At 33.4% G+C, this 18302-nt stretch overlaps 1 protein-coding gene across 6 annotated transcripts in view; it reads left to right on the top strand.

The window, feature by feature from the left end:
- The window catches only part of LOC142340946 (uncharacterized), a 193822-nt gene that overhangs the window by 158917 nt on the left and 16603 nt on the right, over positions 1–18302 (top strand). For all 6 annotated transcript variants that reach the window (XM_075391766.1, XM_075391768.1, XM_075391730.1 and 3 more), the window contains one exon: positions 7989–8277. In XM_075391766.1, coding sequence (XP_075247881.1) covers positions 7989–8277 — 289 coding nt within the window. The remainder of the gene's footprint in view (positions 1–7988; positions 8278–18302) is intronic.

Raw genomic sequence — 18302 nt, 5'->3', positions numbered from 1 at the left:
TTTCCTTTCTGTTTCTTTTTTGCTCTTCTCTTTCTTTTCAGTCGTTCTTTTCTCTGTTGCTTTCTTTTCTGTCTTTCTTTTTCTCTCTTACTTTTCTCTTTTTTCTGTCTTTCCTTTCTGTCTGTTTCTTGTTTCTTTCTTTTACTTTTTCTATTGGATTTTTTTTGTGGTTTTTGTCTGTCTGTCTATTCTCTTCTTTGTTTTCTCTCTTTCGATTATCTCTTGCTTTTCATTCTTTTCTGTATTTCCTGTCTGTCTTTTTGTCGTTCTATTCTGTTTTGTTTTCTCTTCCTTTTGTCCTTTCTCGCTTTCCTGTCTTTCGTTTCTGTCTTTTTCTCCCTTCTGTTTCTTTCTTTTCTCTTTCTATTCGCTTTTTTCTGTTTTCTTCTGTCTGTCTGTTCTCTTCTTTCTCGTGTGCTTTTTCGTCTATCTCTTTCTTTTCTCTTGTTTTTCTGTTCTGTATTTCCTCTCTGCTTTTCTGTCTGTTCATTTGTCTCTGTCTTTTCTTTCTTTCGTTTGTCTTTTCTCTCTTTTTCAGTTTCTCTCTCTTTTTTCTGTTTCTTTTCTGTTTTTCTTTCTCTCATTCTTTTTTCTCTTTGTTCCTCTTCCGCTTCTCTTTAGCTTCTCGCATCTTTTTTCCTTTCTGTTTTTCGTTTTTTTTTCTCTTCTCTTTCTTTTCTGTCCTGTTTTTTTTTCTATTGCTTTTTTCTGTCTTTCTTTTCTCCTGCTTTTCTCTCTTTTTTTCCGTATTTCCTCTTCGGCTCTTTCTTTTTTCCACCTCTCTTTGGCTTTTCTTTCTTTCTTTTCTCTAATCATTTTCTGTCATTTCGTTTTTTTTGTCTTTATTTGTCTTTCTGTTCTCTTTCTTTTCTGTTTTTATCTGTCTTCCTTTTTTCATTCTTTTTTCTTTGTTCCTCATCCGCTTCTCCTTAGTTTCTCGTACTTTTTTCGCCTTTCTGTTCTTCTTTTTTGCTTTTCTCCTTTTCTGTCGATCCTTTCTCTGTTTTTTTCTGTCTTTCTTTTCTCTCTTACTTTTCTTTCTTTTCTGTCTTTTTCTCCCTACTGTTTTTATTTCCTATTCGTTCTTTTCAGTTTTCGTTGATCTGTCTATTCTCTTCTTTCTTTTCTATTTTTCTATTATCTCTTGCTTTTGTCTCTTGCTTTTCTTTCTCTTTTCTGTTTTTCCTGTCTGTCTTTATTGTCTTTCTTTTCCCTTTCTTTTGTTTTTTCTCTTCTGTCTTTTTTCTCGCTTTCTTTTGTGACTTTCATTTCTGTCTTTCTTTTCTCCACCTCTCTTTGGCTTCTCTTTCTTTCTTTTCTGTAATCCTTTTCTGTCATTTCGCTCTTTTGTCTCTATTTTCTGTCTTTCTGTTCTCTTTCTTTTCTGTTCTTTTTATATGTCTTTCTTTTTCTCATTCTTTTTTCTTTGTTCCTCTTCCGCTTCTTTTTATTTTCTCTTGACTTTTTTCCTCTCTGATTTTCTTTTTTGCTTTTCTCCTTCTTTTCTGTCATCCTTTCTCTGTTTTTTTTCTGTATTTCTTTTCTCTCTTGCTTTTTTCTTTTCTGTCTTTTTCTCCTTTGTTTTTTCCCTTCTGCTATTCGCTTGTTTTCTGTTTTCTTCTGTCTGTCTGTTCTCTTCTTTCTTTTCTCTCTTTTGTTTATCTCTTGCTTTTCTCTCAATTTTCTATATTTCTTGTCTGTTTCCTTCCTGTTTTTATTTTTTGCTTTTATCTGTTTTCTTTTTTTCTATTGTCTCTTTCTTTTCTGTCTTTTTTTCTCTTTCTTCTCTATTTTCTCTCCTTTTTTCTGTTTTTTTGCTTTTCTTTTCTGTCTTACGCTTTCCCTTTCTTTTGTCTTTTTCTGTATATCTTTTCTCTCTTTCCGTTTTTCTTTTTTCTGTATCTTTTGTCGCTTGCTTTTTTTCCTCCCGTTTTCGCTTTAGTTTTTCTTTCCTGAATTTCTTTTCTGTCTTCTATTTTTTGTCTTTTTCTTTTCTATATTTCTTTCTTTCTTTCTTTTCTGCTCTTTTTATCTGTCTGTCTTTTTCTCACTTTTCAGTATTTCCTGTCTGTCTTTCTTTTGTCTTTGTTTTGTCTTTTTCTCTTCCGTCCTTCTTTTCTGTTCTTTTTCTGCCTTTCTCTTTTTTTTGCCCTCTTTTGTTCTTTTCTCGTTTCTCTCTTCAGTTTCTCGTTCTTTCTCATTTTCTCCCTTCTCTCTCGCTTCTCTCTTTTCTATCTTTCTTTTCTAACTTTTTTCTCTCTCTGTTTTCTGTCCTTCTTTTCTGCTTTTCCTTTCTTCTTTTCTTTTTCTTTTCTCTCTTGCGTTTGTCTCTGTCTTTCGTCTTTTTTTCTCTTCTGCCTTTCTTTTAACTCTCTTGTTTTTTCTCGATCTCATTTTTACTTCTCTATTTTCTCTGCCTTTCTTCTGCGTTTTCTTTTCTTGTTTTTCTCTTCCTTCTTTATCTTTCGTTTCTCTTCCTTTTCTCTGTATTGTTTCCTTTTCTTTCTTTTCTGGATTTTTCTCTCTTCATTCGTATCCTGCTTTTCTCTTCTTTTTATTTTCTGATTTGCTTTTCTCGCTTTCTTTTCTCTCCTTATCTTCTTTTTTTTAGTTTTTCTTTTCTCTCTTTTCTGTCATTTTCTGTATTTTTTCTCTCCTCTCGTTCCTTTCTTTTTTTCTGTCTCTCTTATCTCGCTTCTTTCTTTCTTTTCGCTTTTTTTTCTTTTCGCTTTTTTTCTCTTTCTTTTCTGCCTTTCTCTTTATCTTTCTTTTCTCTTCCTCTCTTTACTCTTTTGTTTCCTCTTTTCTGTTTCTTTTTCTGCTTTCTCTGTTTGGTTTCTTTTTTTCCTTGTGTTCTTTCTTTTCTATTTTTTGCCCTTCTTCCTAATCCTTCTCTTTCGTTCTTATCTTTTAATTTTTTCTTCAATTTTTCGTTTTTTCTCGCTCTCATTTCCGTTTTTTCTTTCTTTTGCTTTTCTTTTTCTGTTCTGAGTTTCTGCCTTTTTTTCTTTTCTCTTCTGTGCCTTTTTCTCTGACTTTTTCTCTTTCTTTTTTCTCTTGCTTTTCTCTCGCTTTTCTTTCTCTGTCTTTTGTCTCTTTGTACTGTTCGCTTTTTTCTTCTTCTGCTTTTCTTTTATCTCTTTCTTCTTTATTTCTCGCTCTCATTTCTGTTTCTCTACTTTTTTTTCTGCCTTTCTGCTGCTTTTTGTTTTCTTGCTTTTCTCTTCTTTCGCTATCTTTCGTTTCTTAATCTTTTCTCTGTATTGTTTCTTTTTCGGTTTCTTTTCTGTCTTGTTTCTCTCCATTTGTATCCTGCTTTTCTCTTCTTTTTCTTTTCTCCTTTGTTTCTGATTTGCTTTTCTCGCTTTGTTTTCTCTCTTTGTGTTCTTTGTATTTTTTTAGTTTCAATCTTCTCTCTTTTCTGTTTTTTTCTGTCTTTTTTCTCTCCTCTCTCTCTCTCGTTCCTTTCTTGTTCTTTTCTGTCTCTCTTCTCTTGTTTCTTTCTTTCTTTTCGCTTTTTTCTCTTTTCTTATTTCGTCTTATATCTTTCCTTTCCCTTCTTTTATTTTCCTTTGTTTTTTCTCTTTTCTGTTCTATTTTCTGTCTTTCTTCTCTTTTGTTTCCTTGTCTTTTTCTTTTTCTTCTATTCTTTTTTAAATATTTTTTTGCCTTTCTTTCTAATCTTTCTCTTTTGTTCTTCTCATTTTTTCCTTCAGTTTTTCGTTCTGTTCGCTTTCTTTTTACATTTTTTGTTTTGCTTTTCTCTTTCTGTTCTGAGTTTCTTCTGCTTTTTCTTTAGTTTCTCTTTCTTCTTTATCTTTCGTTTTTGTCTCTTTTCTCGGTATCGTCTTGTTTTCTTTCTTTTCTGTTTTTTATCTCTGCCTTTCTCTCTTGCTTTTCTCTTTCTTCTCTCTCTATTCTCTTCTTTTCTAATTTGCTTTTCTCGCTTTCTTTACTCTCTTTAGTCTTTGTATTTTCTTTCGTTTCGCTGCCTTTCAATTTTTTCTGTCTGTTTCCTCTCTTAATCTCTTCGCTTTTTTCTCTCTTTCGTTATTGTCTATCTGTTATCTTCTTCTTTGCTCTTTCTTTGTTGTCTTTTTTCTCTTTCTTTTCTCTCTTGCTTTTTTCTTTCTTTTCTGCCATTCTTCGTTGTTTTCTCTCTTTTCTGTCTGGATTTTCACTTTTTTTCTGTCCTTCGTTTCCGTCCTTCTTTTCTTTTCTGTCTTTTCTTTAAGCCTTTCTTTTTTCTATTGTTTTCTTTTTTCCCTCTCTCTTTCTTTTCTGGCTTCCTTTTTATTTTGTTTCTTTCATGTTTCTCCTGCTTTTCTCTCTTTTCTTTTCTGAATTGGTTTTCTTTTTCATTTCTCCGTTTCTCTTCATTTTTGTATTTTCTTTTCCTTTTGTCTGCCTTTTCTTTCCTCTCTTTTTTCTTCGCTTATCTTTTATTTTTATCTTTCCTGTCGGTTTTTCTGTTCAGTCTCTTTTCTATTTCGTTTCTCTCCTTTTCGCTTTATGTTCTCTTTTCTTTCTTTTTATCTCTTGCTTTTCTCTTTCTTTTTTTCTCTTTTGTGTCTTTTGTTTCTGTCTTCTATTTTTCCCTTTCTTTTCTGCTCTTTTCTCTTCCTTACTTTTCGCTTTCGTTTCTTTTCTCTTTACTCTATTCTTTTTTCTGCCTTTCTCTTTTTTGTTTCTTTTTCTCATTTTTTTTTCATTCTTTTCTCTTTTTCTCTTCTGTTCGTTTTTTGCTTTTCTTTCTCATTCTTCTCGTTTGTTGCTCTCTTTTGCTCCTCTCTTTTGTTTTCTCTTTAGGAAAGAGAAAAGAACAAAAACCTGTTTTTCTTTTATGTTTCTTTTTTTTCTGCCTTTCTTCTTTCTTTTTTCCCTCTGTCTTCTGTCTTACTTTTCTCCCTTTTCTCTCTGTAGTTTTCGTCTCTCTTGTTTCTCTCTTTCTTTCCTCTTTTTTCTCTGTTCTTTTCTGCTTTTTTTTCTGTTTCCTTTTTTCTCTTGTTCTTTTCTCTTTCTTTCCTCTGCCTTCCTTTTGCTTTCTTTCTTCTTTCTTTCGTTTTTTTCTCTTTTCTCTGTATCGTTTCTTTTCTGTTTTTCTTGTCTTTTTCTCTCCTTTTTCTCTTTTCTCTCTTCCTTCTCTCATTTCTTTTCTTTGCTTTTCTCTTCTTTTCTTCTTTTCTCTCTTTTCTCTTTTGTTTTTCTATATCTTTTCTCCTGTTCTTTTTCTGCATTTCTTTTTTTTCTGTCTTTTCTCCTTTTTTCTCTTTTTTCTCTTTTGCTTTTCTCTTTTTTGCTTTCCTTTACTTTTATTTCTAACTTTCTTTTTCTCGGTTTCTTTCTTTGATCTTTCTTTTCTCTTTTTCTTTTCTGTCTTGGTTTTCTTTTTTTTTTCGTTTCTTTTTCTCTTTTTCCTCTTTCATTTCTCTTTTTTGTGTTTCGTTTTTTTTGTCTTTTCTCTTCTGTTCTCTTTGTTTTCTGTTTTTTTCTGTCCTTTTCTTTCTTTTATCTCTTTCCTGTTCTTTTTTTCTGCGTTCGTTTTCTCTCTTTCCTCTGTCTTTTCTCTTTTGTTTCTTTCTTCTCTTTTTTTTCGCATGTTTGAGCTCCGTATCATTGCATGTTATAAACGCTCCTTAAACATGCAGCCTAACGTAGAAGAGTTACGCTAGGCCACCATGTAGAATATTGTTATCTGTACAAGTCTTAGCGGTCCTTAAATATGGAAAATAGTAAAGCAGAAAACGTTGCTGGACAAAAAGTTGTTGGCCCTGGGTAATATACACAAAACAAACACATCGGTAACGAAACGTAATACCTATTGCTTTTGAACGAGGGGCTTAGGTTCCAGCCCCAGGTGGTGCAAAAAAAATCTGATTTTTTAATCTTCTATCTTTTCTTTTAAATGATTTTCTTGTGATGCTTTTGCGGGCCTGCTAGTGAAATTCTACTTGCGTGTAGCAGTGTAGCAGAAAAGCTAGCGGTTTTTCAAAATCAAACTGTTCTAATTTTTTGTAGATCGTAATTGCCAATTACTAAAAAAACTAAACTGTGCTCCTTTTCTAAAAGTAAAACAAAACCGACATCTTTTTAAAACTTTGTACAAAAAATTTTTTGGAATTGAGGTTAGCGTACGTCATTATCTTTTTTCAAAAGATTAATTTCAATCCAGGACAAGCAAAACCAGTAATTCACAACTTTTAAACATGCAGACTTATATCCACTCAAACTTTTAAATTAAAAAGTGGTTCTTGGGCCAGCACTATCTGGATGGCAATTTTCATGGCATATTTTGGATCTACCCAGCTTTGTTTATCTACTTAGGTTCAAAACTGAGCTACAAATTTATCTTTCAAGCATCCTGAAATCGCTACTCGCCAGTTACCATGGTGTGTTATAATGATAAAGAACTGTTCATAAAATACATCTTTTATAGTTCCAATTTTATCCCGAATGACATTTTTTTAAAGAAAATATAGCATATATCAGCCTAACTAATCGTTGAGAAACACTTAAGTCGCTTGATAGCCCCATCAATAGGTCTTGATTTTCCCGATAAGCTGGTACTGAACAACAGAAAGTAAACTATGAAATCTTATGTAGTGATGAATATTGATAACTTGGCTGTTTGTCGTATCGTTTTTTGTTTAAAAACTACTTTCACTTTTGACGGGTAATTGAAAGTTTAAATGTTGGTTTATCATTTTTGGTTTGACTTATCATTAAACTGCAATATATCACTAAAGGTAAATTGTATATTAAATACTCATGTTGCCTATAATATTTAACCCTGGTGGCGAATTTTAGTTCACCTGAAAAAATATAATTGACGTCAAGAAGCAATGTCAAGCTATGAAATTCGTAGCCCCTCCCTAATCTAGGTTTTCATTCAGGCCGATTTTAGGATTTGCTCTAACGATTGCATGTATAAAAGACAGATTGGTTCTATAAGACAGAGTAACAGAAATATGTCATGTCCAAATTAATTGTTGGAAACGAGATTATAACTCAAAGTCAATTCCATAAATGAAAGAGGCGGATTTTGTTCCTTTGATAGCATTATTGGATTTATTATTGTTTTTGTTTAAACTTGATGAAGGCAAATTCCACTATTATACACAGTCACCGGCTACAACAGAGTAAAAAGGAGCATGTTTGCATGTATATCACACAGAGACACCAAACTGACTACACTGTTCATTGTCTGCCCAGATTAATAAAAGCCAATAACTATTATTCATTTTGTCAAACGTTATTACATTCCTTAACCATGTATCAACATTCCACGCAACTTTAGGACGCCGATCAGGATTGTCCGTGCGAGATACTGGACTATAGAACCGGTTATCTAGATATCATATTTTGGGCAAAACAAACATCCACCTGTATTCTCAAATGATTCTAGTTTTATCTATCCTGGGCGTTTGTTTGACAAAGATTTGAGCGGTTTTGGCTAAGCTTCAACATCAATTTTGGTCAAAATTGAAAATTTTATCTCTTAATTTGTGTTCCAATATAGTAATCGATTGATATAAATTTCAACTTGATCTTTTCTCATTACAGGAATCGCATCAAATTCTGAACAAATTCTCAATCATTCGTCTACCAGACGAAAGAAAACCCCGATATAACTTTTCTCAACTTACGTATGATTTTGTTAGTCATCAATTTTCAGAACAGTTTTGTGTGAGCCGCTTATAACTCAATACATGGCTAACAATATCTTATAAGTTAACTTTGTCCATTTTGCAGAAAATGGATTAGCCGCATTACTCATTTTTTTGCTTTCTCACTCTGCTCTGACTTACGATCAATTCCTCAATCAACTGTTTGTTTAAAAAAGACAAAATTTCCACTTCTTTAAAGTTCTAGATTCTGGATTTAAAAATTGTGGGTTGCATTATTATTTCAATTTAATCTGTACAAGCCATGGAGGAATGCGAACCATCTGAATCTACTGATTTCAACTCTGATTTTAACTTTAACAGATTACTACAAGCTAGCAACCAGGCTCAAATGGCGCAGCAGAATGCCCTGGCTGCAGCGGCTGGACTATCGACTTATAACCACAACGCCAGAAGAGCCAGTCACCACCATAATCAGTACTCGAACGGGGTACTGGCTGGGTCTGCAGGGGGTTCCGGGTGCTCAAGTGGGAGGAGGAAGAGTACAATTGGGGGCATTTTCTACCGGTCCACTGAAGATGATTTGCTGGAGGCTGCCAAGCTGAACAGCCCCTTTATGGGACATCCGGAGAGCAACTACGAAAGTAACATTGTAAGATTTTTTCGATTCTCATTTCTTAGCTTCTTCCTTCTTTATTTGATAGATCTTTATTCGATACATGATACTTTTTAATCGCAAATAATTCTTGTTTTATCGATAAAGCATTCAGTTAATTAGCTAACACCGCCCTGTCATTGGTCTTGATGTTTGTTAGTTATTAAAAAAATCGGTCGCTTTTTTTCAGCCTTCTTTCCCAACAACTGTAAATTTTTTCAGGACGTCTAAGATTTATTGCAAAGATCAGCTTGGTTAACAGAGTTTTGGTCACTCAGGAGAGAAGGAACAACAAAAAATTTGGCAGGAAGAGCTGTGATGTTTTAAAAGAGTTTAATGAGTTCTGAGACAGCTCATTGATGTTGTATTTTAACCTTACATACGGTTGACATCACTCCGAGTTATTAGTTCACAATGAGTATATCTATTTTCGGTTTCTTAATTCAGTCTGCTGCGTTTTACTTCAGTCTTCAGTTATTTAGAACAGTAATTTGCAACGTAAATTATCTAAACCGATTTAAGGCAAACTCAAAATAGGCTAAACTTTAAGTAAGAAGCGTTCAAACTCGTAATATGAATTGGTAAATTTTGCCTGTTGTCTGCTAAATTAGAAATTGCTGTAACATAAATCTATAGGCCACAAAAATTCATCTCAAAGTTTCAACTAAAAGTTTGTTGGCACCATTTTGTTCAAAATAATAACAGTTTCACCTTATTTTATACAAAAATTGGCTGTGTTTTATTTTAAACCCATTTTGGGTGGTGAAAAAAGGCCCTATGAATTCCAAATGGTTATTTCAAAGAGAGCCGGGAGAATTCTCATTTTGAACCCGTTTTTTGGTAAACCATTTGTTTAAAGAGGTCATAATCCCAGTTGAATTTTAATGGCTAACTGACAAGATTTTTCAAGATAGGCACATATGCAATTGATACAAATTTGAGCATGATCATCATTTAAAAAGAGTGTCGTCCGTGCTCATATTTTACACTGAAACAAGCTTATACGACCAAAAAAGTTGAATTTTAAATTTTTTGTGTGCAGGTTGAAATATAAAAGAAATCAAAAAGAAATATAAAAGAAACCAAATTATGTGAAAAGAATTATAAAAACTAGTCAGTGATATTTATTAGAAAAAAGCAAAGATAACAACCGAAGAAAGTGAAGCTTGATTGGAGCGAGTTTTAAGTTTTCTTCAAGATGCTCCTTCTTTGGAAGATTGTCTTGCAAGATGAAAATTTTAGCCTCAATTTTCCAAGATATCGGGTGATGAAAATTTTTTTAAGATTTTTGCAAAATTTTGCAAGACAACTGTCTGACCTGCTGTTCATCAACTTGACGACTGATTTTTTCCTTTTAAAATTGTTTTTATTTTATGTCCTCAACAAATTTGAAGCTCCTAACCGAACCAAAATTTTTTCCGAAGGTTTATACGTGTTGATGTTTTTTCACGGTATTGTTGATCTCGCTATAATAGTGTCTGCGATAGAAATGTGTAAACTTAAATCAAACTTTAAAAAACAAGCTGCTTTAGACGAGCAATTAGTAAACAGTAATACTAAAAATTTTGCAGCAAACATTCAAGTGCAAAATTTTGATACAAATTGAAATTTCCGAACATTTAATTGAAAATTTTTGTGAAAAACGTAGATACAAAAATTTTTATGATTAAAAACTAAAGTTTGCGCGTTTTAGAAAAAAGAATTTTACATTGAAACATCAATTGATGTCAAACCAACCTGCATGCGGCTAAAAAGTTTTCATTTTAAAAGTATCTCCTTTTAAGCAGTAAAAAAATGACGAAAAAAGCAGCCTTTCATCATGAGATTTCAATTTTCAATAAAACTGAAAAATTGGGGGAAAAACAAATTAAGAAATATTGGAACACACAAGTTTGCAGTACATTTGTTTTTGAGAACTCTAATTTGTTGCAATTATAGAAATTGATTAAAAAATACGGAGAACAGAAAATGGAGGAGGTGGTAATCTCTTTTCCGTTATCAAGTTATTGTGAACAAAATAACAGAATTTTCTGTTCTCCTGCTTAATAGGAACTGGGACCAGCTGTTCTCTATTTAGTGTTTCATTGTAACTGTTTGCTTACAGATGCAAAGTTTATAATGGCCAAAGTATGATTTTTCATTTCTAAGAACACAATGACGTGGTGATTTTTTCGTTGAGATACCGTTGATTTTTTAAAATATTTTGGATTGAAAAAGTTTTCTCCGCTATTGGTTATCTATAGCTGACTAAGTACTTACATATTTGAACCGTGCATTAAACTTTCCGGTAAACTCAAATTTGAAGAAAATTATTGGTATTTTTTTGCCACTAGCTTGTCTTATTGCTAATTCTTGAAAATAATCTTGTCTTATTTAATTTTAGTTAATGTTTCACAATGAGAAATGTGTGCCAGGTCCTTAAATGCAATGGTTTTTCGCATCATAAGCTTTTACACGATGAAGCTGCTCTGCTGATGCACAAAATTTCATATAGATTATAAGATCCTGTTGGTTCTTATATGGTTTTTTGACACCTGATAAAGTAATCTTAGTTGAAACACTACTAATCTGGTTTAACTTGTAAACGGAAAATGTTCAATTTGAAAATGGACTTGGCCTGTTTTTACTACTAATAATTTCATTAACACAAAACTGACGTAAAAATACCATTCCCATAATATATTTTTGTCAGAAAATCTGAGTTCAAAGCATGCTTAGTTTGAGTAAAAGGAAAAATCAGAGTTAAGTGAAAGGATTTGAGTAGTTTTCCTGATTAAAAGCGTACATTTTTTTGGTATTCATTTTGCTTAACAATATTTAATGGATATCTTGTTCTTGGAAGTTTAAGAAATTTTCGTTCTTAACTCTTTTTGATAAAAACAGAACGGGGAGTCGCGTTATAAACGAGTGTTCTATAAATGAGTTCAGGAATAATTGTCTGTCAAGATAAAAATTCCTTTGTTGCTCATAGTGTGTCTGGTATTTTTTTTGAAGATCTGATGAGCTCTGATAAAATATTGTTATAAAATTTTATAGGGCAGCGAATTGGAACGCTGAATTATTTTCATGTGATAAGTATTTTACCAGCTGAATTTCTTTTATGATCTTAGTTTGATTTCTAAGATTCCATAAAATTATTGATGATTTTGTATGATTAAAAATCATTTAATGCTTAAAGGTGTACTTAAATCGGGAATGTCAAAGCTCACAACTAAAATCAGTGCGGCTATGTTAATACATGGGTCTTACAATACTTCTGAGAACCTGGGTTATGCTGAAGCTAACCGAAGTCCCCGAGATTCCATTTCCATCTATGTATATCTCTGCGATGGTATCTAAAATTTTGTGTCATTACATCAAGTAATATTTCATTATCAATTTCAGTAGCCAGCGCTTGCCTCATGTCTGAAGTTTCCATCCACTTATCGCCTTTTTAATTAAACCACTCTTCCGGAACGAAATTATCTCAGTTGGGTGCATAATCTGAGGTGGGAGATGCGAAAGAGGAAGAAAAGTCGGGGGGGGGGGGGGATAATCTTGGACAATTTCGTACACAAGGACGAACACATTATGAGGCCACTTAGCTGGTCCTCAAAAACGCATAATAAGCGGGTGCCAATTTTTTCGCACCCCGCTGTTTCAATTTAAAAGCCATCACCGCCCCACCCACAATAAAGGCTTTTGCATCTTTAACAATATATGCTGAAAAGTCAAGGCGTTTTTAAATTTTAGTTCCACAGTCTATCTAACTCAGTTTGCAACCCCACCCCCCCCCCCCCCCCCTCCACCCTCCCCCGTTCAGTCATCCTTTGTCTATATAAGTGCAGTGATAAGGCATTGAAAGGAATGGGCTGTCTTTATAACTATCAATAGTTTAATGCCTATACACTCGCATTGCCATGGTATCTTATATCTGACATTAAAACTATTTTTTTTGCTTTGTGCCTCGATTTGTTTGCCCAAATTCACCCAACCTGCAGGTGACCGGACTTAAGTGATAAGTGGTCACTCCGGGTCAGGGGGGATAGGAGATGATTGAGCATACGTCACTGCTCTCCCCAATAAGAGGGGAAGCACCCGTCATGACCGAGTGAACAAGTTTAACCAGCAGAAGACCGATGGGGAAAAGATATTGGGAGACAGAAGATAGTGGATATTGAGGCATAGAAATAGCGTTCACTTTAAAGACTGAACCAATGTAAACAAACGGAAGTCGCCGCTCCTCTATGGTGGATTGTAAAAAGTCACAAGTGCTCTCTCTCTCCCTCTTTCTTTATTATTTCTTCGTGCGCTTTTCCCATTGCTTCTAGCACAGGCGCCGCTTTTTATCCTTTGTCTACGCTTGCACAATGTCTCAAATTTTTTAATGTCCTCAGTTCTTTTCAATCCCCCCAACTTTAATTCCTTAATTTCGACCATATGCGTTGAACAACACTTAATTGATGCCGCTCTTGAGAAAAGCTGTTTTCATTCTTTTAAATAACAAATTTCAAATTTTCACCGAAACACTTTCTGCCACAAAATTATTTAGCACAATTTTTTTTCGCCAAAATTATTCTGAAACATCAGGCCTCTTTTAAAACTTACGTACCACTAGATACCGGCTATTTAACCTTATATTGGATCAATATTGATATTGGTTGCGAGGTCTCACTACAACCACCACTATATGGTACTATATATGTTCCTTTTTGTATTAAATATTTTATGTAAAAGCTCATTGAACTAGATGCCGCTCTGTCTATCCAGGCTATTGCAATCGGCGCCAGTTCTATTCTGGACTCCTAAAGCCAATAGAAATCTTATAACAGTCCTGCTGTGAGCTTCAATTCTCTTCTCATCTTTATTCTATGCTGAAACGTACACAATAAACTGTCACTCAAAATACACAATCATTCCACTATGAATGTACTTGGCTATAAGCGACTATTTTTTTGATGTTTAAATATATACATTTACGTCCGGTACTGAAATAAGAGCCAAGTTCCGAAAGCACCAGTATTAAAATTCTCGATACAGTTGGACAGCTTCATTTTTCTTATTTTAAACTCTATTTCGTTCTCAATTTCTGTCCAAGTTCAATCCGGCATTGATCTTATCAATATTTCTGTTTTATCAATACTTTATTCGAAAGCTGGAAATACTTCAAAATTTATTCACGGACTCAATTGAGTTTTTATTCACCATTTTTCCGCTTAAAGAAAAGCGGTCTAGCATCTAATTCATTTTTATCAGTCTTATCGAATTTAGCATCCTGAATTTACAGCGAGAAATTGTGGAACAAGGAATTGTCGTAAATGAAGGAAATAAAGATGCCGTTTTCAACTCTATATCAAGAATATCCTCCGTTTAATCAGGTTAGAGTTCTAAATTTAAGAAAAGTTATCTAATAAACGAGATAAAAACTCAAACTAACAGCATACCAAAATACAATTTAATTTTAATTGATTTGGTTAAAATTTGAAAAGAGTAATTATCATTCACTTTTGTTTTGAGTGATCGAAAACTGGTTCAAGCACTTGAGTATTGATCTGTGCTGTTCAATCTTTTTTCTTTTTCTTTTCTAATAAAGTCGTAAATTAAATTTGAGAAATGGCATGGTGGTTTTGTTTTTCAGTTCATTGACTATTCATTCTTTTCTTGTTACCAGTATTACGTGTAGATGGTAATCGTCAAATTTACCGAAAGGGCGTTTAGCCGACAACCGAGAAATTAGAATTTTAGCCGCCAACCTCTCCGCACACCACTGATGAACTAGTGATATTTTGACCAACCTGGTTTGTCGAGCAATCAGAATTAAACGTCGGCTAAACTTCTCATATTTTCCTGGTCGGCTAAACTCCATGTTCGCCAATATTCCTCGGACCGTGTAGAGTATAGTGAATGAAGTGCGCTTGGTTTGATGTGAATAAATTGGTTGATTATTGCTAAAACTACAAATATCTCAGTTTAGTCACGCGAGCAAGCTCCTTTCACCTTTTACGACAAAGTGGCAGGCTGATTGCTCCCAAATGAGGTACAGCAAGGTGAGGCTATCTGCTTGTTATTACAACTATTAATATTATTATTAATACTATTATTAACATCATCCTCGCAAGTCACCGTAAATTTAACCACAATTTTAACCACAAGCAACCAGAAAAAAATTTTGATTTCTTGCTTTGCTGATAGATAATCATCGTAAATTAATTATCAACAAAGCTTCGAGCATTTTTTAAAAACATCTGTTATTGTGTGGTATTTTGTTCATGCCTAAGGTGTCGAAAACGGTGAGTTTACTGTCCATTTGAAATTTCGAGTCCAATTTGGAGAAATACTTTGGTCCCAAATTTTGAGGGGGACATTTTTAGGTGTGACCTCAGCCCATTACAGTTTTTTTTTGTCGAATTTGCGTTTTTGTACCGAAATTTCCATTTCGGCATATTAAAGCCAATTTGACAAAAAATGTAATGCGCTGAAGTCAAGCCTAAAAATTTTTCCCTCAAAATTTGGGACCAATAGTATTCTCTAAATTGGCATTACTATGCCGAAATGGAATGCTTTCATGCCATCTAATTAGTAGCGCTCACTAATATTTTGCATTCAACCTTGTCTTTGGTACCAACCTACTTAATACAATCGTTGACAAAAGTAACAACTCAGATTGCAACTTAACCTACATACCAAACTATTTGACTAACTATATTGTGGTCGAGTTGGTAAATAAACGGCTACTAGATTGGTACCCAAACTAATTTTATTTGTATCATTTTGTTTTTTATTTGTATCATTTTGTTGGTTTTTCTGAATTAGATATTGGTTAGATCAGTCAGTAAAGTTTCCATTACTCAGTTTTCTTCCTGTAGTTCTATTTCGCCTATTGCGCTCAAGAAAATTTGCTGTACGGAATAATTTTAAAGTTTAAGAAAAGCTAACTATTACATCGTTTGAGTTCTATGTGTTATGAAGAAACGCAATATTTTTGGAATATGGTATTACAGAATAAGAAAATGAAGCCATGGTCTCATGAAAAACAAAGTTATTTACCGTTGAAATGGAGTTTTGCAGCGCATCAAAACCTGTCCGCTCACCAATTTTCAATTAAAATCATTTGTGCTATTAAATGTTTTTTCTGCACAACAACTTTTCTTTCCAAGTTTTTTAAAAAAAATAAGGACGATCATATGGTTGTCAGAATATGAGTAGTTATACTTTAATTTTTGAATGCTTCAGTTTTCCAAGCGCATTAGAAAAGTCAATTTTAATAACTACTGCTTTTTATCAGGTTACTAATGGCGGAATATTAGGCTTTTGGCAAATACGACAACTAATTTATCTTAACAGTTTTAATTCAACCTTATATTTTGTACCAACTGACTCACTACACTCCTGGACAAGTTTTAGTACACAGAACTCTTTATGTACCAAATTATATGATCAAATATATTAGGTGGGTATAATTGTTAAATAAACGGCTTCCGGATTGGTACTAAAATTACTGTTTAAAAATAGGTTCACCATATACAGCTGTAATCTTAGTTGTTACATTTGTCAACGAGTGTTTTAATTAGGATGGTTGTAACAGATGAGGTGCTAAGCATACCAACCTACTTACTACAACCGTTGACAAAAGAAAGTACTCAGATTTTGACTACACGTTATTCTAACTGTTTTGAGGGAGTAATTTAGCATCAGTCTGATTGCTGTTCATTTCTATTTATCCGATTAGATTGAGGTGATTGAACTAGAATTGATGTATGTTCTGGAAAAAATTTCATCTTTTTTGAAGAGAATCTAGATAAACGCTTGCACAGGCGACACTAAGTTGTGTACGTAGTAAAATCTGTTCAGATCTTTCATAAGAATACCTATTTCATCATGGAAGTTCTTCCTTGAAATTTTTTGTAACAGAATTGTAACAATACTCTGGAGTTTTCTGAAACTCAAATTTGTGCTTCTAACAAAAAAGACGCGGAATTCTGCTTGGATTCTAGGGCAGAGTCCATCTTTCCCCCGTTTAATCATGCAAAAAGCAACAAACGGTAAGTGGCTCGTTATTGAAGATACACTTCAAGAACAGCATGTACAACATGCAGAGAGTTTTTATGCCGACCAATTTTTTTGAAGATCAAAGATCATTCTTTGAGAAGGCATGGAGTTTTCCTACGAAAACTTCAAACCTTTTTATATATCATTTTGTAGTCTTCGTTCACTTGCATATTAGTTAAATCAATCACACGTTATACTTTCATTGCTCTTACATATTTTTTTCACACTATTCCTGTTTTAATTGTTGCTCCACAGTCAGTTTACTTTACGGAATAAATTTAAGGTTTAAGGAAAGCGAACTAAAGCATCGTTTGAGTTCTTTGTGTTATGATGAAACGCAGTTTTTAAAATACCGTATAACAGCAATGAGACCTTTAATTTTCCAGTTCATATGAACTATTGAAATATATAGCAGTTTACAGTTGAACTGGACTTTTTTGAAGGTTCAGAACCGGTCCGCTATAATTTTGAATAAAAGTAAGCTCTCTTATTAAATAAATTCTTTTTAAAATTGTATTTTTTGCTAAAATACATGGCGTAAATACTTGCACGTGTGGTTGTTGAAATATGTGATGCTTAACTATGTTCTTTGACTCCTTCAATTTGCCGAAGGCATCAGAAATGTCATTTTATTAATTGTCGCCCGCTTTTTATGTGCTTACTACTGGCTAACTTTGAGACTTTTGTAGCAAATGCAGCAATTGACTGGCCAGGAAATTGGTAATACCAGGCGCATAGATTTTGCAGCTTGGATTGATTAAGGAAAATTATTACGAAATTACGCAGCAATTTTCCTTTTTTTTCTGGATTGCAGGGGTGTATATTTCGTGGTATTCGTTTAGCAAAACCATATTAAGATTTTTATGATTATCTTTTCCCCGGATGTGTTTCTGAATTTTTTGTTCTCAACCTATTTTTAATACAAACAGAACTGGGAACAGCGTTATAGAAGAGGTTTTTTATAAAAAAGTTTACGAAAAATTGTCTGACAAGATAAGAATTCCTTTGATGCTCATAGTCTGTCTGATAACATTCTTTAAGAGCTGATAAGCGTTGTTAGTTGTCTCGAAAATTTTATGTGGCAGGGATTCAGAAAACTTATTTATTCTCTTATGAGAAGTGAAGTTTTTACAGCCTAAATTTCTTATTTTTTTTTAGTTTCTAAGGTTTCATGAAACGATTGATGATTAAATCTGACTACCGAACACCATGTATTACATCATGTTGTTAGTAAACTCTTCTTCTGGTGTATAATAGAGGCGGCAAATTGGTTGTATTACATTGGCTTTACAATACTTCTCTCGATTTGGGTTACATGCGCAATATGCTCAAGGTAACAGAAAGCTGCGAGAACCAATATCTCTATAGATGTTTGGCCCTGCATCAAATAGTATTTCATCATAAATTTCAGTAACCTGCAGCGCTTGCCTGGTTGATTTTTCAAAAGTCGCTCAAATTATATCTTACAAACTAAATATAAATTTTTCAGATTTATTTGAACATTGTGTTTGCATTTGGGTTTGGTTCGATCAGTATTACCTATATATTAACAACCACTGCAATTATTCTTAAAATTTGAGAATTTGATGCCAATCCGGGCGCAACTCATACAGAGAACTTGAAAACAATTGACTTTTATTCCAAAGAAAAGAGTTGGACAGAAAGTTCTCCTATGTATTGTTACCTGAAAAGTTGATGCTTTAATAATAAGAAAGACTAAAAATTTTTTTGACTACTCTTGTTCAAGTGTCTTTCATAGCTATTAACAAAACATGGTTAACTGAACGAAATATATATTTCAAAATCTTTATGCAGAAGTCATCACTTTATTCCCAAGCCGTGGTGCTCATCAGTAACTAAACTGGAAAAAAAGGAGTTGGAGGCATACGACCACCAATGCGGTTTTCAATCAAAAAGAAAGGACTAAGTTTCCTTTGAGTCATGGTGGATAGAAATATCCGAGCCTCTGATAGAAAATTTAGTGCTAAGTGTGC

Source organism: Convolutriloba macropyga, chromosome 1, assembly GCF_964194025.1.
Source record: "Convolutriloba macropyga chromosome 1, txConMacr16.3, whole genome shotgun sequence".
NCBI lineage: Eukaryota > Metazoa > Xenacoelomorpha > Acoela > Convolutidae > Convolutriloba > Convolutriloba macropyga.
This window is presented reverse-complemented; position numbering and strand designations above follow the sequence as displayed.